The 23941-nt window shown below is 42.0% G+C and overlaps 1 protein-coding gene across 4 annotated transcripts in view; it reads right to left on the bottom strand.

The window, feature by feature from the left end:
* Positions 1-4854: 4854 nt before the first annotated feature.
* The window catches only part of Aplp2 (amyloid beta precursor like protein 2), a 61791-nt gene continuing 42704 nt past the window's right edge, over positions 4855-23941 (bottom strand). For 2 of the 4 annotated variants that reach the window (XM_055601157.1, XM_055601159.1), the window contains 11 exons: positions 22302-22432; positions 20789-20863; positions 19143-19301; positions 18162-18290; positions 14896-14995; positions 14092-14244; positions 12591-12626; positions 9592-9677; positions 8682-8756; positions 8216-8371; positions 4855-6309 (listed from right to left, as the gene is read on the bottom strand). In XM_055601157.1, coding sequence (XP_055457132.1) covers positions 6208-6309; positions 8216-8371; positions 8682-8756; positions 9592-9677; positions 12591-12626; positions 14092-14244; positions 14896-14995; positions 18162-18290; positions 19143-19301; positions 20789-20863; positions 22302-22432 — 1202 coding nt within the window. In that variant the 3' untranslated portion in view covers positions 4855-6207. The remainder of the gene's footprint in view (positions 6310-8215; positions 8372-8681; positions 8757-9591; positions 9678-12590; positions 12627-14091; positions 14245-14895; positions 14996-18161; positions 18291-19142; positions 19302-20788; positions 20864-22301; positions 22433-23941) is intronic. The other 2 variants (XM_055601160.1, XM_055601158.1) reach the window with 1 other exon arrangement.

The raw sequence follows: 23941 nt of genomic DNA, 5'->3' as shown, positions 1-23941 counted from the left end.
TCAGCATGTGACAAAATGCCAACTGAGTAGCTTATAAGGAAGAAAGATTTCAGTTTGTAGTTTCAGTCCATGGTCACTTGGCCTTGTGGCCAGACAGCTCACCACACTGGAAAGCATGTGACAGGGGAGGTCTGTTCACCTCCTAGAGGCCATAAAGCAGCAGTGGGGGTAAGGGAAAGGACCAGAGCCCCAGTATATCTCCCAAGGGCACTTCCCTCAATGACCTAACTTCTTCATACTAGGTCTCAACAGTATCACATGCTGGAGAGCAAACCCGACAAATGGGCCTTTGGGGAGACATTCAAGATGCAAACTTGACAGAGCACACCAGTCAAGCAGGGTGTCAAGGTTGAGCCCCAGTTCTATATGCACCAGTAGTGGTGGCACAGGCCTACATTCTAGTGCCTGGGAGGTGGAGACAAGAGGATCACGGTTTAAACATCTAGTTAAAGATCCCTCTTGGCTGCATAACAAATCTGAGGTCAGTCTGAGCCACATGAGACCAGGTCCCAAGACGTCTCCCCTACCTTTTTCAAGCCATAACAGAGAGCCGAGCTCCCCATTCTTTAAGTGTGGACTACATGTAACAGCATCTTTCCAAAGACAACATTGTGGGGAAGGTAAAGTAAGTTTAAGGCAGATATATCTGACACTACCAGGCTACCCAGGTAATCAAGGTCACCACCAAAAGCACCACGTGGACAATGTTTTTTGTCCGTTTGTGGTCACCGAGCAGTGTAACCAGCTCAGGGAACAGCACTCCTTTAGTGAGTACAAGGTCTTGGATTTGATCCCAAAGAAAGTAAAGTTTAAAAAAACATAACCCCTCAGAAGATACACTCTGATGTTCTAACAATGGAGTATCTTACAAAAACAGCTAACCAGTACCATCAAGACCACCAAGACAAGGAAAGTCACAACCTAGGACAAAATGGGGGCATACATATAAGCCAAAGGAACCTAAATGGACCAGGGTGTTGTAGATATAAACGGTTTTGCTTTGGTCCCGGTGTGGGACGTGGGACTATCGCAGATGGTCCACAGCAGATGACTATTTGCTTCATGCCGGCTCTGGGAGGAGCTCTTTGCCAGCTGTAGACAGTTAAATCTGAGGACTCTGGAGAGGGGATAAACATGCCAGAGCCCAGAGAGTGGAGGCGCTGAGGAAGAACAAGGCTGCTCCTGCTTCCCCATTGCTGCTCCTGGTTGCTTTTGTGAGACAAGAAGTTGAAGATCTCCTGAAACCAGGAGACGACGCTAACCAGCAGGAAGCAGCTAAGAGAACCACGATCCCTCTCCCACCAACCCTTTCTCTTTCCTTCCTGGCGTTGGAGAGATCGGGGTGTTGGAAAGGATTGGGGTGGAATACGGAGATAGAAGAAATGTAAATAAAGTTTTTATTTCCTTTTTTAAAAAAGACCTCAGATTTAATTTTATGTGCATTAGTGTGAAGGTGTCAGATCCCTTGGAACTGAGTTACAGAGTTGTGGAGCTGCCATGTGGGTGCTGCGAGTTGGACCCAGGTCCTTTGGAAGAGCAGACAGTCCTCTTAACCACTGAGCTATCTCTCCTGCCCTTACTAAACGTTTTCTTTTTTTTTTTTAATGTATGTCAACAACAGGCAGAGTCCACACACTTCATGAGAACGAGAATGAGAACGAGCACTATCAATTACCCTAGCTAGGTGTGGTGCTAGTACTATGGCTGTAATCCCAGCACTGGGGTAGGTAGAGACATGTGAATTGCTGTGAGCTTGAGGCTAGCCTCATCTACGAAGCTTTGTCTCACATTTACACACACACTCTCTCTCTCCCTCACACACACAAAGTAGCAATATCTTAAAATGGATCCAAAAGCTTTATCTCCTTATAAAGTAAATGACTTCATCTTTTTTCTGTCTCCCCGGTTTCCATTTGGGATACAGTATATACATTATTTATAAGTAACTGTAAATATCCACATGGTGCTGCTTTCTAAAAACTTCATTGATCTTAGGCATAGGTCTATTCAGAGTTACCGGCGTACAGGGAGGAGGGGATGTGCTTGCTGTGTGAACAAGTGCATGTGACTTTGGTCCCCAGGATTCGCACAAAGGCTGGGCATGGCAGGATATACTTGTAATCCCAGCCCCGGGAGGTAAGCCATTTCCAGGGCTTGCTGCCCTGTCTAGCCAAAAGGGGAGATCCAGGTCCAATGAGAGACTATGTCTCAAAAAAAAAAAAAAAAAAAAAAAAAAGAATTGGGCTGGAGAGGTGGCTCAGCAGTTATACGAGCACTTGCTGCTCTTCCAAGGAGACTGGAATTCAGCTGCTATCATCCATGCTGGGCAGTTCACAATCCCTGTAGCTTCTGCTCCTGGATATCTGCTATCCTCTTCAGTCCCCTGCAAATATACGCACAAATACAGTAGATACTCACACAGATCTTTTTTAAGGTGGAGAGAGCAACTGAGGAAGAAATTTGACATCAACTGCTGACCTCTATTTGCACATGGATACATGCGCACACTCATATATACACACACACGTTTTTTGAGACAGGGTCTCCTATGTAGTCCAAGTTAGTCTTGACCTCACTATGTAAACAAGACTGGCCTCGAACCTTAACTGGTCCTTATGCCTCAGCCTTCCAAGTGCTGGCACCGCAGGTATTTACAGGTGTGTGCCACTGTAACCCAGTGTCTGACTTCAAAATTGTTTTCCACATCTGGATTTTCTTGGCCAGAAACCCATAGACTTCTCAAGTCATCTCTAATCCACTTCAGAGATTTTAGGGAAAAGTAGTTTATGTCTAATGTCTGCGCTCCTAACAGTAGAAATGACTAATGAAGTCTGTGATCAACAACACAGTGGACAAAATAAAAAAACAACCCTACTTCTTAGGCAACAAGGCAAGAGATGCACTTTATAAAGACCACTTTGCTCTTTGTCCTGGAAAAGAAGAGCCCACAATCACACTCCAGTTCTGCCACTACATGCAGATGACCCTGCAGTCAGGTTTCAACCAAAATCATGTCCCCTTTACTTCTTTCTGCTCTGTCCTCATCTATGACTTCTAAGAATTTGACAGTATGTTCCTATGAATGTGGTCCCGTGGATCCTCTGGAATCTCAGGGACTCGTTGCATTCTAACCTGTCTTCTAAAATAAGAGCATCAGTTGTCACAGCAATCAAAACCACAGTAGATTATCTACATACCTGGGTCTGGCAGAGACCTCAGCTGTCAGGCTTGGATTTGCAATCGAGAGCAGACAGGCAGCTCGGACCTGCACACCTACACAGCAAGCAGCACCTGAGGCTCACTGCAAGGTGGGCAGGACCACATTCCCCAGAGGTCACAGCTTAGTCATCCGAGCAGAAACCAGAAGATGAGTAAGTTTCTTTCTGTGCCCATGAGGGAGCTGTACTACTAGGGTGAAGTCAAAGGGCAGTTCCTGCTTCACATTTCTGTGGGTGTTTCCTTACAAATTTAATCACTATATGGCCACCATAAACACAGCTACCCCTACAGTTTAAGGAGAATTAAATGAGACAACGCCCTGTTGAGCGCAAAGCAAATCAGTTCAGGGTGAGAGACACACAGGCCTGGCTGCAGTAATTCTCATGTCCTGATCCAACTTCCACTGTAGCTGTGCCAAACTGTGGAGGCCGTGCATTATCCTCTCAAGAGCTTTGAACTCCTAGGATTATTGAATTGTTGTCAGAGTGCTGGTAAAAAGGTCTGAGAGCTGACCAGTTGGATAGAGTTGGACAGGGGTTGCCTTGCAAAGATGACCAAGCCACACGCTTCCTGAGAACAGGTGAGCAGACAGTAAGTACCAAATAAACAAAGGTAGTCTCCTATGTTTGCAATTAGATTAGGAATGGCAACACAGCTCCCCAGACAGCAGGAGCGTCCAGTGACTACTCTGTCGGGCACTCTGAGAGGAACTCACTTCAAATATAAAGTCCCCTCTTCGTGCAGTAACCCAAGGGGACATCATAGGAGAAACAGCTGAAGTGTTGACTGTTACAGAGAACCAGAGTGGACAGGTTCACTCAAGGTGCTTCCCGGCTTAGACATTCTTATAACAGTTGCTCACTATCCCGGTGTCCGGAGAAAGTTCACTTGTATGTATGCCTGCATGCAGACTTATGCAATACAACCCTGTAACTACATGTGTAACGTGTATTGACTCTTGGCTGCTAAAAGTGCTCAGGCGCAAAGCCTTGTAAGCAGCTAAAAAAAACCTAAGTCAATGAGCACAGGGAGCCTCCTAGTGGCAAGTTACTTAAACTCAGAAACAGATCCACACCGGAGTCAGCATTGGGAAGAAGTCATGACTTAAATTTTGCAAAATGTCATAGACAAAATGTCATCTTCTTTTGCTCTCAGGATAGGGTCTTGCTATGGGGCCAAGGCTGCCCTTCAACTCAATAGTCCTCCAGTATCAGCCCCCAAGCCAGAAGAACATCAAGCTTCTTAAAGAAAATAAATCATTTTATGTGAATGAGTGTTTTGCCTACGTGTATGTAAACATACCATGTGTGAACCTGATGCCGACGGAGGCCAAAAGAGGGTGTAAGATACTCCGTAGCTAGAGTTACAGATGGTTGTGAGCTGCCATATGGGTGTTGAAATCCCATTCTGGGTCCTCTGGAAGAGCAGTCAGTGCTCTTAACTGTTGAGCCATTACTCTAGCCACTTTCTTCTTTTTGAACAAAAATGGAGCTCTTGGTTTAACATACAAGGCCCCTGTAATACCAGCTAGTTACTCTTCATAGAAGGGTATGAAGGTATGCCCTTCACCCCCCAAAACAGGACTAGGAAGCCCCATCATCACAGATCAATGCCATGGACAGTAACACAAGGTGCTCAGGGAAGTTAAAGTGTTTATTGATGTGGTTAAGTTCTGTACATTCTCCACAGATCATACTAAGGAGCCTGTAGGTGAAGTTTCAATCTGTGCATAGTGGGAACAGGTATGGCTAGGGCCAAGGGGAAGGAAGGGAGAGGGAAAATCACATAAAACAAAACAAAACAATACAAAAACAAAGAACAAAACTAAAAACCCCAAAACAAACAAACAAACCACAACAGGTTGCCAGAACCTTCAGATTAAAACAAAACAAGCAACAAAGCTCTAAATGCTGTGAGCATCAACTTCAGCTACACAAGCATTACAGATTCATGTGAAGGAAACAAAGTATTTCAAAGATTTCCACAGTGTCTACAGATCCAGTTTGATGTACAACCCAGACATTCTCCTTTCATATAACGAAGCCTCCCATGAACTCTCCTGGGTCCTCAGCCACATATTTATTATGGTATTCTCTGAGTGAACAGCAAAGGGGCTGGTGAGAGTGGTGGGAGGGAAGAGAGGTACAAAGGAGGGCAGAGGGTCAGTGCACTGGAGGGAGATGTCCCAAGAGGAGGTGGCTGCACATTTGGATGCACTTGGTAAGGGAAAGTGGATCATAAAAAAGCTACAGTAAACAAAGTGGAAGAACACATACCAACTACAAGCTAGTTGCTGTGGAAGAACTGGATTTGAAGGAAAGCACAGTGGATCTCTGTATGCACTGGGCAGCTCAAGGTGCCTTAGCCCTGCTTAGTGATGGCTGGTACAGGAGCACCCAGACACTCAGCACTGGAAACACGAGGCTTCCAAACACTTGCCTTTAAAATAGTTCAGTCACCGAATGCAATATACTCCAGTTCCACTTAAGTTTCTCAGCAACCTGAAAAGGGGAATACTGCCTTTTTTTTTTACATTAAAAACAAATAATAATAAAACCAGCACAGCAAATGAGCCTCAAGAACTGACTTACATTACGGGAACAGCCTGTGTATATAGTCTATCATTGAAAAATGAACATTTTCCATTTATATAGAGCATGTGTGAGACAATACAATAGAAGTGGCATTTCTAATTTAAAAAAAGAATACTACATCCATCAGATATCTGCAATAGATCTTTTTTTTTTTTCATTTCATTTAAGGTTTATATATCATATATTGTTATATTAACTTTTTCTTTTTTACCCATTTAAAAGAATGGAAATTGCAATCCTACAGTAGTACTTTATAGTCCTAACAATCCAGGAGAGCAGGATGTACGATGAGGCCTTCTGGCACCACTGGTGGTCATCAGTCAAGCACAAACGCTGAACCTCTTCTAGCCCACCTGCACCAGCCTCCAGCCAGGGTGTCACACATATCCTGTCCTTAAATCTGCATCTGCTCTAGGTACTTGTAGGTGGGGTTTTCATAACCATGGTTCTGCATCTTGTTCAGGTGACGCTCTTCTGGGGTGAGCATTGGGTCAACCTGTAGGAACAAAGATTTCACATCACTGTGTTATAGTGAAGAGGTCTGCAGATCGTCAGGAGATAGACTATTCACTGTTTGATCCTATGAGGCTCAAAGCAGTTCAGCATCCTTTTTTTACTGGACAGACCAATCAAGAGCTGGTATCAAGGACAGAGGGAAGGGAAGAAAAGAGGTCAGAGAGATAATGCTTCTCTCTGAACATGGAGAGAAAGGCCATTGACAACGTTAACAATTTCAGTTTGGTCCTTGGGATCCACATGGAAGGAGTGACTCCTAATTTCCTCTATATGGACACCATGGCATGCACGTGACCACCACCCGCCCAGGGTACCTTAAAACGACAGACAATTACACAAGGCTATCTTTATTATGTAAGTCATTTTTTTGTTTGTTTGTTTGCTTGTTTGTTTCAGGGAGAGGCGTTCAAGACAGGGTTTCTCTGTGTAGCCTTGGCCGTCCTAGACTTGATTTGTAGACCAGACTGGCCTCAAACTCACACGACCCACCTGCCTCTGACTCCCTGAGTGCTGGGATTAAAGGCGTGTGCCACTGTGCCTGGCATAAATCAGTTCTTTAGGCTCCTTTGCTGTCCTGGTTTTTTGTTGTTGTTGTTTTGTAATGTCAGAAGGCAGTATAATATCCTTTTTCAAGTTGCCAAAAAACTAAGTGAAACTGAAGCAGACTGTGATACACTAACTTAAAGGACTTGTTTTTGAAAGCCAGAGTGACAAGTGGCTTCCAAACAATTAGTTTTTGGGATAGCGGATGCTCATGTCATACTCAGCTATGAGATAAGGAAATGGGCCACATGGTCTCTAGTCACTTTCAGCTGAAACTACAGGGAAGGCCAGGCTCCAGTACTAAGACTTGCTCATCCACAATATTCTTCCACAGTGTATTATATTCCTTAGTGTACTGATATAACCCAGAAGCAACTAAACATGGGCTGGAGAGATGGCTCAGCAGTTAAGGGCACTGACTGCTCTTCCAGAGGACCCCGATTCAGATTCTAGCACCCACATGGCAGCTCACAACTGTCTGTAACTCCAAGATCTGACTCGCTCACATAAACATTCATGCAGGCAAAACACCAATGCACATAAAATAACAGTAAATTTAACAGAGTACTTTAAAAAAGAAAAACATAAAAAGAAATTAAACATCTACCACCTACTACAAATGAGAACAGAAACAGCTTGCATTTGTTTTTTGTTCCCATCCCCAACTGTATGAAAGAGAGAAGGGGCACACAATATAACAGACAACATGCCTAGCATACTCAAGGGTCATGGTTCAGTCCCCAGCAACATAAACAAATGCACGCACACGCACGCACACGCACACACACACCACACCAATCAAAATCTCTTTGAAAAAACATAACCAAGAGGGCTGGAGAAGTGGCTCAGAGGTTAAGAGTACTGGCTGCTCTTTCCAGAGGTCATGAATTCAATTCCCAGCAACCACATGGTGGCTCACAACCATCTATGGTGGGATCTGATACCCTCTTCTGGCATGTATACAGAACATTATATATACATAATAAATAATTAAATCTTTAAAAAAAAAAAAACACAACCAAGAAAATACTGAAAAATTATTTTTGCTTTCTGAAGCGTAAAATGTTATGAACTCCTGATATTGACCCATTTAATTGATTAAAAGCCAAATGGATGCTACAAGTTGGTGACAGTTCCTTGAAACGAGGGCAACATAACTGACAGCTCATCTCCAAAACTTGACCTAATAATCTGATTAGTAATACAATTGATGGCAGTAGCATGTAAAGCACTCAGTAAGTCCAGGGTCCCATGTAATTCCAGCCCTAACCACTCACCGCATTCACGATGCAGCGCAAACTGTCATCAGCTTAGGCCAAGGGAAAAGGCAATCCAGTCCTTACCTCCACAATCCCATGGCTGATGGTGCCGTATTGCCTCTTTCTCAGCATCACCAGGCTGATAACGATGACTGTAGCAATGGCCACTGCAATTACCAGCAAGCCAATAAGAGCACTGCTGCTCAAACTGAAGTCCTCCCTTAAAGGCCCCACAGATTCCTAAAACAAAGCACACAGGAACCAAAGTCCCAGTGACTGCCTGGAAACTTGAGTCAGGAAACACAAAGAGGACCACGCGCCTCTCAGACAACATGAAGATCCTGCTTTATCAACATTAACCATATCAGGGAGGAAGCCTACTTTACTAATCTCCATGAAAATTTTCAGTTTTTGCATTTTTACTCAGAAATATGGGACAAGAGTCCCTTATTAGCTGATAAGACCAGGGATCTTTCGTTTGTACTTGAACGAAGATGACTGAAAGGAAAAGATATGAAGACTGCCCTTCCATTCTGGCGTAAACACATACCGGCTCTTCCTCAAGGCCCCCAACTCGCTCGGCATTGAAAATCATTTCTTTAACATCCAGAGTCTCGTCAATGACCTGAAACAGTCACAGTGTCAGCATCTACTCAGTGAGTGGAAGGGAAACGAACATAAATGTCACTTCTTTCCTACTCCATGGGACATTGGGAAGCTGTTTCTTCTGCCCCACTGATCCAGATCTCCTCACCAAACCTCCAAAAAGAAGGGTAAGTGTGGGGCAACGGGGCTTCATGGTGGCTGCTCTAGTGAGGCTCTTTACCTGAACTTTCCTTGAAGTAGCTGTGGTAGAGACAAAGCTTGGACAGACAACTAACAAACGACATTTAAGCACTGAACTTGGGCCCAGCAAACAGCTCAGCAGTGAAGGGTGCTTGGCACCAAACTTGACAGTTTCAGTTTGGTCCTTGGGATCTCCATGGAAGGAGAGAAAGACTCCTCCTAATTATCCTCTGACCTCTGCCTGTACACCATAGCATGTGATAGCCCCCGCCCCAAATAAGAGCAATTAAAAAAATCAAATTCAGCTGAAAGCAATCAAAAGATATAAGTGGATAGAAACCACCAGAAGGATGAAAGGTACGAGAACAGTGTAACAAAAACAACACAAAGCTCAACTTTATTTAATTTTCCACTTAATCTTCACTTACTTAAAATAGCCTCTGATATATGTTACTTATACCTTTAGTTACAGATGCGGTTTTCTGACATAATAAGGAAAAAAAAAAAAAAAAAACAGCTACACTGGTCCCCTCATCTGCAGATCTTAAGCAGCTCCTCCCCTACCTTCTACTAGTGGAAACCTGACATACACACTAACAGTGAAGTACTAACCATCATGCTTCTTGCTCCAGCGTACAAAAGGAAAGGTACTAGGCAAAAGACAAATGGCTCACCATATTTTCGTCCATTTTATTCTTACTGTTAATCACTTTTTCTTCTGCACCAATCAGTCCCCCATCTTGCTCTGCCACTCCAGATCCTGTGTAGAAAATGTTCACAGCTGAGTTTCTAGGCAGCCCACCTCAGGCTAGTCTCTCAGAAGCAGCAAATCCCTGCTTGAGGGACAGAGAACTTCTTACCAAACACCCCCACGACTCCGATGTCACTGCACTGGCATGTGTGAGGATGCACTGTGCTTTGCAAGGATGAATGATACAAGCATTTTCAAAGGACTGATGCATACAATGAAGGAAGACAAAGTGCTTACTGGTCTCCCACCTGAAGGAATGGATGTAAGCCTTCGGAGAGCTGAGGGTGTCCCAGCACAGAGAACATGTTCCAACCCTTCCCTATGACTGTGACGGCACTTACTACCCGACAGCACAATTCTCTGGTGTCCAGATCCGACTGCATAGGTGAAGGACTGCTACCTGCGTGTGTGCTCTGAACATAATAGTTTACTCCATAGGAAATTGGTTCTGCTTCAAACCCCTGCACCTTCTACCCTCAAGTCCTTCTATTTGCCCTTCAAGCTTCAAGTTCCCTACATTTCCAGGTTGTAGCACTTAAAATCAGTTTGTAATCATTGACCTCCTTCTATGTCTCCCACTGGATGTTTCATCCCTCAGACTTGGATCCTACAGTTACATCCAATGGTAAGCCCAGGTGAACAGAAAGAAAGCAGTTTATCAACAGGGAGAATTTTAACCAAGGTGGAAGGAGCAAGAATAGCAACTGTCCTTTTTCCAAGGTCAGAAATGGCTTGAGCCAACAGCACTCGTGTGTGGCACATAGAGTGACGGCATCTGAATACACAGCATGTCTGGACTCAGCAAAGGCGTGGCAGGGAAAAAAAAAAAACAACCCTTTTTATTTTTAGCTTCAAGCATGTGATTCCTAGCTATCACAAGCATCTTATTAATAACAATGTTTAATTTGTGTATATCTATTTGAACCTGTTATAAAGAGTCTTGGTAACCAACTTGACATGCTACAGTAACTGCCTATAAGCGAGTGGATCCCAATGTAAGCTTACATTCAGCACTGCTGTCCAGAGCTGCCAAAGGCAGGCAATGACAAGAAGCCCAGTCATAGTGAAGGTTTTCATTTCACAACTAGATTTCTCTTAACATAGACCAACAGGAGTGATTAATAATAGCCATGAGGCTGCTGAGCCTGCAGCCTAGTTAATTTATTAACTCATTACACTGTAGCCAAAGTGATGAAATTTTTTTTTCTACAGCATTCACTTCAAAAGAAAAGCACAACTTGATACCAGTTAAATCAGGGCTGGCTTTTGTGTTTCAAACAAAACAACACTGCCTGTCTACCATTCAAGAAAAAGGAATCTAGAAGGGTATTTATTGACTTCCTTAGCACTGATGCTCATATTCAAGACCACTAAAGTCTAATTCTGAGCTCTTCCCACCTCACACTCCCCTCATAGCTTTAAAAGTCATAAGGACAAGATTCTCAGAATACGAAGAGATACTGAATCAACTCATCTAAAAGCTTACCGTAGTCCAGGCTGTTCCAAAGCTTTTCAGTGCTATACCACATATTTCTTAAACACTGACTAAACTTACTTTTGTTTCATAAAGCATACAAGTGACCAAACTTAGTAGATATATTGATCCCAACACACGCAGTAGGTTTATTTATTTATATATATGAGAGCTCTATTTGTATGTATGCCTGCATGCCAGAAGACGGCATCAGATCTCATCACAGATGATTGAGAGCCACATGTGGTTGCTGGGAATTGAACTCAGGAACTTTGGAAGAGCAGCCAATGATTTTTAACCGCTAAGCCATCTCTCTAGCCTCCAACACATTTTTTTTTTAATTATTATTTTAAAGTAAGAAAGCTTTTTAAAGCTAGGAAAGCTTAGCACCTAAGACACACAGGTGAGATGAATACTAGCATAGTGACTTGTAAGAAGAAGGGGCACAGAAGAATACTAAGAGGCAAAGAATTTTCACAAGAGTTAAATCATATTTTTCAATTCTAAGAATAAAGTGTGGCATAAATTAGTACACCAAATTTTTAGCCAGAGAATCTCACTTGGTGCATCCATGACCAAACTACCAAAGCCAAGAGAGTAAGCTCATTCAGTACACAAAGAATAGGCACTACTGTCAACGACTGAAGAGAGGGGACTGTCCAACCATTTGGGAAACTCTATAGCTGTCACTAGCAACTCACACAGCAGAAATCTCATGGGCCGTGAAGACAGCTTTGGGTCTAGACCTTGATCCTCTAACTTCTTAAACTTGCAGATTTAAGAAGCAACACATTTAATATCAGAGGCATTTTCAACTGCCCCATCAATCCTGCCCAAAAGGGAGGTTCACAGAGTAAACAAGGTGATAATACAGCTGGCATAGTGCTTTCTACAGCACACACTGTCTTTGAGGTGCCGCGAGGTGTCCTTGCAGCACCTAGAGTCATCTGTTTCTATCAGCAGCATCTTGTGTTTTAGGAATGCTACAACACAGGAACATAAGACAAGTGTCATGGACGGAAGGTAAAGACAGTTAAAAGGGGGAAAGGCAACTGGTAATAACAGAGAAACAAGAAAGGGAAATTTACAGTCTACCTGACTGAAAAAGTTATAAGCATGTTCTTATTATAGACTAGCCATATACAACAATTTTGTTAAACTGAAAACACTTTTGACATGTAACCAGACAAAGACTTAGGAAACAATCTGTTTCTCGGGCATCCCCAAAGCCAAGCTTGGGTGATCACGCAATGACTAGGCTCTGCACACTAGGAAAGCCAGGGAGCTTGTTAGTAACATGGAAGCAGGACTACGCTAGCTCCACTCACAGCCATGGCTTCAGAAATGAGGCGGAAGGATGGTGGTATGAAACATAAAATGAAACTTCCAACACACTGGGGAAGTGGAAAGGAATGGAGGTCTTAAGGGAACATCTTTGACAAACCAACCTTTTTTCATTGGGTGGTACAACTCCGGCTGAGTGTCTAGCAGAAAGAAAAACAATAAAAAAACAAAATAGCACAAAAGGAGATTAAGAAAGAAAATGTTTTCCTTCTAAGTTCCTCCCTTTAATGTGAATAAAAGGCATTTTTCCTTAAAAATTATGCCTGAAATATCCCATAAACAAACTAACAGTAATCTAAATAGCAAATGGCTAGATGTACCCCTGATGAGAGAGAAAAGCAGGAAGTCAGGATCAGGCCATTTAAGAGAATTTTGGAAGATCCCCATATCATTTAGCTTACCCCACAAAACTATTATTATTATTATTATTATTATTATTATTATTATTTTAGAAAACAGCAAAAAAAAAATGAAGTTAGTATTAATTGTGGTTCACTGACAAAGAGACAGGGCACTACTAGGTTGCAGCACATTACAACCTGTGACACCCCAAGCCCAAACAAAGCATAGGGAAGCTGTACATGTATGGCCACCCCAAGCCTCATGGAGGTTTGGGATCTGTAGAGCAAGAATTAAGAATGGGTGACCCTCTAGTTTCTTAAGTATTCAGGATGGAAAGGTCAGCTGCACTGAGTCTGAACCTCTGGCTAACTAGTTATAAAGGCATTTCTGTTGAAGTCTAGAAGCTAGGTTGGTCTGGTACCTTCACTAGGCTACTATAGCTAATCAGAGTCATGTGACTTTCTCAGAAGCTGTAGGAACTGAACTGTCAGTGTAGATTCAAATCACCTAGAACCTAAGCTACGTGATACTGTGGACAAGTACTTAATCTGTTCAAACCTTAGGTCTCTCCAAATGGTATCTACCTTCAAAAAGCACTGAACGAAAGGCATCCAAGTCCAATGCTTACCTACAGCAGGTACATAATTAGGACTCCAGAGCCACAGGCCATTTTTATCATTACCACCCTCACCATTAGCAGTAGCAGGAAACAGAACCTGACTATACAAACTAGTCTTAGGGCCCTCTTAGCAGCTTGTTTATTTCTGGTAGACTCATGATTTTCAGTGACACTTTTAGATACTGCGAACCAAAAAAAAAAAAAGAAGACCATGCCTATGAATCAAAGGATACAGCTCCTTATCAAGTCATTTCAGAGAAGTAACCCTGAGCAAGTCAGAGAACCTCTTCAGCCTCCTCCCCTAATCTGCCTCCCAAGACTGTTAGGAAAACATGATGATGTTATATTACAACATTCATGAAGGTTCAACCCAAAGGGATTCCCACATGTAAGGGACATCACATAAGCAGAAGGCTTGCTATAACATGTGAGAAATCATCCTGATTTTCTGATGATATTGAAGTGTATTACTTTCTCATAGAATACAGCACAGTCCTCCCACATCTCGGGTGCTTGGGGAATCCATGTCTTCCCTTTCTGTGTCTTTCCTCAACTCAATTAGGTTTTTTAAAAACGGATTCTCATTTTCTAATTTTATGCTCCTCTCCTCTGCTCCTAGGGATGGCTCTGAGGACCGTACATACCTTCATTCTCAGACAAGGATGGGAAGGGATGGAAAGGGTGGAACGGCGGGATCTCCTCACTCTCCTCAGAGCTCACCCGGACATCAACAGGACTCTCTGAGATGGAGGAGGTAAACTGGTCCATATCTGCTCGCTGTTCCTGAAGGAGCTCATCTAACAAAAGCACAACAAGGCGCAGATAAGCAGCTTCTAGAAGCAGGTCTAGACACAGAACCAGTACTCTGAAAAAGGCCAATTCTTGTCATGCCAGTCCTGGCAAGAGTCTACCCATCTGCAATCCACCTCCTGTCTAGCTCCTGCCTACTGCCTGACTTTATAGCACATGTGATCCATCTCAAGCTGACTCATCATACATAACTGCAACTTCGCACCCTTTGGATCCTTCGCTATCTGTATCTCCACTATAGCAACATAAATTCTAGCAGACATTGTCTACTGCTATACCCCTTTACCCTGGTGTATACAGCAGAAGGCAGAATGGCATATAATAGCAACTATGGGGAAAACTGGTAACAGGAAACATCCCAGGCCCCTGCAATTTCACACCCTAGAGTTTCTTCCGCTAATAAGAGTGAAGGTCAATGAAATTCAAGGCTCTGTGGCTCCAAGCCAATACATCTGTCTTTGGAGACTCCTCAGCCTTGTCATGTAAACCTCTATCAATTTCAGGTTTTCTGAAACCACAAAATGCTAATGTCTACCTTACCAGCCTTGCTTACTCCTTATATATTTCATCCTACCCAGCTATCATTCCTGAGACTCAGCAAAAACATCTAGCCTGTCTTTGATATAATTAGTACTCACCAATTTCCTCCTGAATCTCTTGAGCCACATAAGGAACTTTGTACAGCAGAGAAAGACTTTGGTTCCTTCTTTCTTCAATCACATGGAGGTGTGTCATCACCTAGAAGCACAATATGGGAAGAGCATTGAAAACTATGAGATCCGGAGGAAAAGCACGCAGACGTAGCTGTAGAGAACCAAAGGTCTCCTTCCTACTCGGCACAGCAGAGCAGGAAGAAGTCTACTACTTCCATTGCCAGACTTGCTACGTTCTAAAGCACAAGACAGCACGCCTCATGAATGATGCTGTCACTTGTACAGACAGGGCTACAAGTAAAGGAAAATTCACTTTCACAATATGGGAGTGAGAGGCTGGAAAGAGCCTCAGTGGTTAGAAGCATTTGCTGGTCTTGCAGAGGACCTGTGCAATACCCCCATGAGAGTTCACAACTGCTGTTAACTCTAGTTCCAGGGGATCCTAAACATCTTCTTCTGGCCTCCACCAGCACCAGGCAGGCCAACCTGCAGGCAGAAATACTCATCACATCAAGTAAATAAAGAAACTAAAAGCAAAACAAACAAAAAAGCTCACTAGTCAGTTGGTTTGGTTTTTATGGAAGATAACTGTCAGTAAGTAAATATACTGAGTGTGTAGAGTGCTAGACTTTGATGTCATTTTGCTGAGTCTGAGGAGGGAAAGTGCTAGTCACTTTTTTCAACTACTAAGATTAGAGCAGGTAAACACACACTGAAACTACTGGTGGGAAGGCAAGGCTGCTCCTGGGTTTGGTTTAGTGAACCAACTACTTAAAATTATTACAGTTAAGACCAGGACTAATTTATTGTTTTCAATTATAGTTCTTTTAAAGGCATTCATGATAAGGCATAAATAATCCATTTTAAAGGAAACGTTGAAGGAGGATTCATTTATGCTAGCTCACTACTTTTCTGAATGGAAAGGTTGTTAATCCAGTGACAACAACCAAATCACCAAAGGTAGAAAAAAAAGGAGATGTGATCCAAAGACACAGTAGAGTTCTATTGCTATAGCTCAACAAACTCACAGCCATGTTATAACCTCTCCCCTTCACCTAGGCCAGCACTTAATGAGTTTCTTCTAAAGAGGGCGCTGAACATCAGTGAACTGTGTGGCTGTGAAACCATTAACACAAAGGGTTGACATGGAAAAAAAATTTTTTAATGCTTTTATTGTAGACTCATGTGCTTCTGACCTTTAAAAGCAAGATGAAAACAATTTAATTTTATATTTGCCATTCTGCCAATCAAATGAACGGATGAAAAAGTGTGAGTGCCTCGACAAAAAAATGCAAATGGAATTACAATGTGCTGTCGAGAGGCTAGCAATGTAGACACCATTATACTGAGAACCACAGGGTGGAATAGTGGGAATTAGTCATTACAGAAACCTTAGAACCAAAAGAGCCTGAGTGGTAGGGTCAAAACATAGGAGCGCTAAAAATGTTGCATGACATTAATTTCAGACTACAGGGTATATATGAAACATAAGTCAATTTCAGATTTAAACTTGGGTCACACCCAAGAAAAGTATTTTGGAGATTATTTTATTTTATTTTATATGTATGGGTGGTTCTGCCTGCCATTCGTACTAATTTGTTGTTGGTGCATCCAGAAACCAGTAGAAGGTATCAGATCCCCTGGAACTAGTTACAAATGGTTGTGAGCTGCCATGTGGTGCTAGACATCAAACCCAGGTCTTTATAAGAACCACCTCTTAAACAATGAGCCATCTCATTGGTTGTAATGTGATGTAGTAAGTATTTTTTTTAAATTCCTAATCAGAAATACTTCCAGTCCTAAGTATTTTGAGTAAGGGACACGTCCAATGTAACAATGTGAGTGTTTACATTTTGAGTGCTCAGGTAGCAAAGAAACAAGCAAAAGTCAATGTATTCAGTGGCCCCATTTCCCTGGATTCACAAGCTGAGAACAGATTTATAGCTCAGGAGAGCAAGTCTCATTGCTAGGATGAGAAGATTCTCTTTCTCAGTTTACCTGCTGTGGATCTCTTAAGAATTCGCTACAAAGTAATTTCTATACTGATCAGGTGCAGGGATGTGCAGCTCGGGGGCAGAGCACTTACCTAGTGTGTGTGAGGTCCCAGATGCTACTACCTTCAGCACCAAAACAAAACAAAACTCTACATATTATCTTATATAATATGTATTACATTAATACATAAAGATAAGATACAATACAAATGTAATAAAAGGTTTGGGTTAAAACAATCCAATCGTGACAGGATCCATTTCCACCTATCTTCCAAGGGTAGTCCAAAACTCTTGGTGTTTTCCTCCTCCACTCCATAGTGCATAGTGAAACCTTGACTCCAGGCCCACACTAAGAGCTTCCTGAGGCCTCAGAAATATCTCTATCCATAGTCCCACCCTTCAGACACTGAAGTTCTTTCATTCTCTCAACTTCTAACGTGAACGCTGTACCTTGGAGGAAAATAATTCATCTTCATAGTTAACAAACTTAATTTTGTATTCGTCTTTGAGCTGTATTCAAGGGATTCAACTCTGCATCATGAGACTGTATGTGAAATTTTATCATGTAGATGGTAACACATAAACTTCTGTCCAACAAAGGAGTGAAACTCAGCTGCGGTACCCTTAAGACTTCTGGGTTGATCTTACAATAAGAAGTTGAAAAGAAGAGTTTCTAGAAGAACCCTATGATAAGTATAACGCACGCACAGAGCATTCACCATCTGTATAGCTTTCTATTTAAAACAGGAGAATAAAATAAAGATGGGGATGATATTCCACAGCCTTCTGAAAATCCCTATGCATTGTTTGCAGTTCACTTTCTATAAATATATGAGAAGAATTACTAACATGGACAGTACCAAGAAACAGAAAAAAAAAAAAAAAAACCTGTACAAATGACAGTGGAGTAAATCTGGGCTCAGCACAGGAAAAACTCAGAAATATTTGAATAAAATGTAAAGACAAATTTATGGCTCTAGAGATCAAATCCTGGTACTCATACACAGTGGGCAAATGAGCCTACCAGCAAGCCAAGGTCAACTTTTAAGACCTGCACAATATATTTGACTAGAAAATGGTTTCACATATATATACTTATTCAGGTGAAAAGCTGACTCAAATGAACTGACAGATAAATTTGATTTGGAAACTGGCTTATTCTTTCTGGCAAAACCTAACCTGTGTACTAAATGTCTTCTAACAATAAGCACAACCAGCAGCGTGCCTCTGAAACTGCTGGAAACCTGTCTAATTTACCTGGGATTTCATCTGCGCAGCCTTTTCTGGGTCAACAGCTAACACATGTTGGTAATGACGAATGGTGTGCAGGCGATCTTTGTTCTCAGCACGAACATACCGGCGCAGAGCTTGCAGAATGCGATGTGGCTATAAGACCAGAAAAGTCAAAATAGGGAAGGAAAACAAAAGCTTTAAAATTGATTAAAGAATAAAAGCTTTACTTGGAAACAAGTAAAGAATTCTTAGTTTTTTTAAAAACCAAACTATGTTCCAGACTCTCAGTCCACAGCCCTCCTGTAAACTATGTTCCTGGTGTGGCTTAACACCTAAATTGTTAGCTCAGTATTTTTTTGTGTCACTCTAGAAAGAGACCTCAATGACTTGATCAAAAGAGACACAAATATTCTTCTGCCAAATGCTTTCTGATTTAAACATATTTATTAGTATGTGTATATCTGCATGCATGAGTGGGGAAGGACAGACCACAGCATGCATGTACAGGTCAGTGGGCAAGTCTATGGAGTTTGCTCTCTTCTTCCACCTTACGTGGAAGACTGAACTCTGGTTGTCAGGTTTGTGTAGCAAATGTCTTTATCTTGTGTCATCTCACCAACTTCCCTCAAAGGAAGGCAAATTTGATTAAAGCATTAATCAAAAATGAAAAAGCTGGAGACCACTTACTCAAGCGTTCCACTATAAATTAGCTTAACCCTTTCCTTCCTGTTTATTAGGCTGGCCTCAGACTTGAGATTCGTGCCTCTGCCTCTGAAGGACTGAAGTTACAAATGTGCACTACCATTGCCCACACCTTTCCATTTCCTTCATAATATTATTTTGAATGGAACTGATTCAAAAGCTTTTAGTCAAAGACATGCTTTCTTTCGTTGGAAATAAGGCCACCACAGAAAATCCAGAATTGTGAAACAGTAAATCCCTTGAGATTATGCTTGTCTACTAAGAACATGACTTGTCTATGATTCCTCTCTGATCCCAACTCACCCGAGGTGGGTCAGACTGCAGGGCTGCCAGGTAATTCTCCAGAGCTATGCGCCGGCGATCATTCAGCATGGCTTCCACTCGGGCCAAGTGGGTTTCCACAAGCTGCTGCTTTTCACTGGCTGCTTCCTTCTCTAAAGCTTTAACCATAGCTTGGAAATGCTAAGCCAAGAAAGAAGGAACAACACATAATTCTTTAAAAAAAAACAAAAACAAACATTTTTTTTTCCTGAGCTTTCTCCATTCTGATCTTTTTTTTAAAGATATATTTATTTATTATTTATACAGTATTCTGCCAGCATGTGTGCCTGTGAACCAGAAGAGGGCACCACTATAGATCTCACTATAGTTGGTTATGAGCCACCATGTGGTTGCTGAAAATTGAACTCAGAACCTTTGGAAGAGCAGCCAGTGCTCTTAACCTCTGAGCCACCTCTCCAGCCCCAACACATAATTTTTGTCACCTGTAGAAGGTCTCAGCACGAACCCTGAGGACTCAATCTTTTTCTTTGCCTAGAGCCTCTGTAAGATAGTAAGATTCACATTGACACAGGCCTAGGTACACTATCTGGGATTTCCATTAGGATGCTTCCATTCTTAAAAAAACAAATTACATTTCTGTGTTATACTCTCACATTTCTGTAGCTGACATTACTAGGTTTGCAATTTCAACATCTCTTTTTTAAAGTTGACCATCATCTTTTCCATGTTCTAACAAGACACCAACTTCTAAATCCTGAAGCCAGTCACCAATAGGACATGTGTTTTGAAAGACAGTTCAGTAATGTGCTGGCTCACATTGACTCATACCTACTAGAGCTGATGAGAGCTGCCTGGCCATGTTTACTGGCAGCTTAAGGTTGCTGAGTGAAATATCCCTATAGAAGATGAAATTGCTTGTGTAAGAATTAAAGCTCTGAGATTTTTAGTGACTGATTAAAAAAAGCCAAGGTCCTCCAGGAAAGGTATCAGATATATACTGAGGAGAGATCAGTATATCTATCAGATATATACTGATATATACTGATTTTAAAATGTGTGTTTAGCCTGGGCGGGGTTCTTTGTTCAATTCCAAAATTAGCCTCACCCACAACAAATTAAAACAATAACATTATCCATTTTTCAAAACCAAATCAGCCTTATAAATTGCTGTTTCTATTGCTAACTCCTCCCTTCTATTGAAGGGGGTACAATCTGTTGCTGTGATTTTGAGGTTACATTTTTACAAAGTTAGGGATCAACTTGCATTAAAGATTTGTGTTTTCTGCCTTTTGGCCAGTCAATGAGTCTTCCAGTTTCTTTTTAATCTGGTAGTGTTGAAAAATAAGTCACAGCCCATGAACAAGATGACAGAGGGCTTTTGCCAAGAGAGCAGAATTAACCAACATCAAAGCCAAAGTTACTACCTGCACAAGATAGAAGTGCTCTGGGAGAGGGTTTGGCTTGTTTCTACAACAGGCAAACAACACTAGTGGTGAAAACGAAATGGGGAAGAAGGGAGAAAGATAGAAGAGGGAAGTGGGGAAGGAAAGGGAGAGAGGGGACAGAAACAACTTCCTTATAATTTAAGTCCTTAACTAGGAGGTGTTAAATTCAAATTCCCTGGGAGTTTGGCTCTGACTGTATTTTTAATAGCACAGGCATCCTACCTGAATGAGGGTCTGTCTCTCTGCTTTGGGGAGATTCTTGGCTTGAAGCTCTGCCTCTTCCCATTCCTTTTTTACCTAGAACAAAGATCAAAAACATTCATCAGAAAATAATCCTCTGAAACAACTTCCCCATTTTCTAAAAATACTACTGGGTACTAAATCCAATGCCGGAAATTGTGCAAAAGGAAACCATATCATATGATCCTTGAGTTCAGATTGTTACTCAGAAATTTCTAGGCCTCAGTCATTCCCAGATTCCCTCAATTCCATGACCTTCTTGTTATATATATTGGGCAAGTTAATTCTTTATGATTATTCTCCCTTCACTAAAAACTAAGACTAATACCTTTTTTTTCCCAGAAATAATATGAATTTGAAAAATTCACTAAGAATTAATTATTTCACTAAGAATCAATTCTAGTGTGTAAGATACAAAGGTGGAGGCAATTCCTCCAAGCAATTCCTTCTGTTACTGCTGTTTGAGACAGTCTCATGTGGCTCAAGCTGGCCTTAGACTCTCAGTGTAGCCAGGAACGGCCTTCAAGTTTTGATCTTCTTGCTGCCTCCTCCCAAGTGCTGGGAGAACAGTTGTGCCCCTCTAGCCAGGTATGCTGCTTGAGACCCAGCCCAGGGCCTTATGTGTGCTGGGCAGGCATTGTTTGAACTAAGGTATACCCTAAACCCCCAGGCGAGGCCAGCATGGGTTAGACTAAGCACAGCCCTGAGAGGAGTGTAGTATGAGATCTCCCTGCTTTAAGTTTTAGAATGCTTCCAAGGAAAGAAACATCACTGACTGAGACTTGGACTCTTCCCTCTGCAATTAGAAAGTGTTAATAACTGCTTTATTTCATCTAGTTTACTTTACAGTTTCATAATCCAAGTCTTTAATTTTGACAGTGACAAAAAATTTAGATTTTTAAAAAATTTAAAGCCAGCAATAGCAAAAAAAGAGTAACAAGCAAGTGCTAGTACAGAAAGTGTTCAGAAGTGTTTGTAATGCCACTGAAAGTAATTCGATCACATGAAAGACAGCAGGTGAAGAAAAGGGAAACATGCAGCCAAGAGGTGGCTCCCCAGAACCACCATTTTAGCCAGCAATGAATGTTTCTCTCCTCGATTATAAAAACCTGCCTTGCCCTGCTCGTTGATCACTTCCCCCTGAGGGGGGAGCAGCCTTACCAGGCCACAGTAGAGGACAATGCAGCCAGTCCTGATGAGAACTGATAGACTAAGATCAGAAAGGAGAGGAGAACCTCCCCTATCAGTGGACTTGGGGAGGGGCATGCATGCAGAAAGGGGAGGGAGGGTGGGATTGGCAGGGGAGGAGGGAGGGGCTTATGGGGGGATACAAAATGACTAAAGTGTAATTAATAAAAAATTAAAAAAAAAGAAAAAAAAAACCTGCCTTGCAGAGCACCTCCCTAGTGTATACCAGGGTCCTAGATTCAATCCCTACCACTACAAACAAAAAACAATAAAAAACCATGAAGATAAGGGAACAGATGAGGTTTACCCTGTCCATTCGGTTGCGATGCCGAATTTCCAACTGTTCCTTAGCCTTCTGGAAGCGGGCGTGCTCATTATCATCCGCTGAAGTCTCAAAATACACATCAACATCATTGGTTGGCAGGGGAGTTGGGGGAACTGAAACAAAGTCACAGAGGGAATTCTCTTCAGGAGTCAGGCAGATAATCAAGCCCATGGGATGGACTCAGTTTGTCTTGGGGCTTTGCAACAAAGTGAGGGTGCTGCTGTCTGCAAAAGACTGCACTGGGCAATCTTCTTTACATAACATTCACTAACCACATCAGTCAGTGCTAATACTGGCAGCCCTACCATCTTCAGCACCCATGAGGCATTTACCTATGGCTGTAGGACAAAAAAAGGAGAGAGTTGCTTGTATAATCTTCCCTTCAAAACTTGAAATTTGAAAACCTAAAACACCACCTACTGTTTACTGCTAATGATATCCAATTGGAAACTGGGGCTGAAATTAGACCGCATGGAGACATTTACACCAAGGTCTACATTTTTAAGGAAGAGGCTCCTGTTTCTCTTATGGCAATTTTCAGGCCTTAAATTGGGGAGACTCGTTCAAGTGCATTATTTTCTGCACACAGGCTGGGCATACAACGTCTAGATCACTCTAATTAGCATCACCGAGGGACTCTGAGGCCTCTGCCCAGTAACAAGGCTAATGGGGGCTAAACTAATTTCTATATTCCATGAGGACACTCTCTACTGACAAGAAGATGTCTTGGTCTTATCTGATTTGTGACACTGACTGCTGCTTCCAGGTATCCTGTTGAGCACAGAGCCACAGAAACAGAAACCTCTTACCTCACTGCTGGTTAGGCATGAGCTTTTATGGCCCCCAAAGCAAGTGATTATGCACACAATGGACTAGGTGGGCAAGTTTACTTTGCTGTATTACATAGTTCTAACACATCAGGGTAAGTGTGCAACTGATGTAAAAATTAAAACAAACAAACAAACAAAACAACAACTAGAAATTAGCCAGCAACTCCACAAAATTTATCAGAAGTATGTCCCTCTGTAATTTAAAAAGAATCTCAATAGCTAACTTATAGATGAACTAAATTACAGTAAGTTTTTAGGAAATCACATTCTTCTACTGTTAACTCAAAGTTCGGTGAAGCACTTCATATCTACTTGTAACATTTATTACACAGCCATCAGCAACACACATCAGAAGTATAAAGGCTCTCATGCTGCGGGGATCGTACCAGTCTCTGGCCTGGGAAAATGCAAACAGTGGGTCTAAACACTCCTGGAAACTAAAAGAAAAGGCACAGCATTCTGGAGACTTACTTCTAGAGATATGAGGTACAGGTCAGAATCAAGATAGGCTTAGCCTACCCATTCACCACAGGCCCCTGAAGAGACGCAATGAGATCACAGAAAACCTGGTGTCCGTAGGTTTCAGGCTCTCCAGCTGAGGGCCCTGCAAGTACATATACAAGTGCTTCTCCTCAAAAGGGCTCCCCTGGTGCACTGGAAACTTCACCTTCTTTCAAAGCGCTGTCTGAGCTTTGGGCACAGACAGGACCACCACCTATCTTAAGCATTAGCTTAAGGAATAATAATAATAATAATAATAATAATAATAATAATAATAATAATAATAATAAT

This window comes from Psammomys obesus, unplaced genomic scaffold, assembly GCF_907164565.1.
Source record: "Psammomys obesus unplaced genomic scaffold, mPsaObe1.curated_primary_1811, whole genome shotgun sequence".
Taxonomy (NCBI): domain Eukaryota; kingdom Metazoa; phylum Chordata; class Mammalia; order Rodentia; family Muridae; genus Psammomys; species Psammomys obesus.
This window is presented reverse-complemented; position numbering and strand designations above follow the sequence as displayed.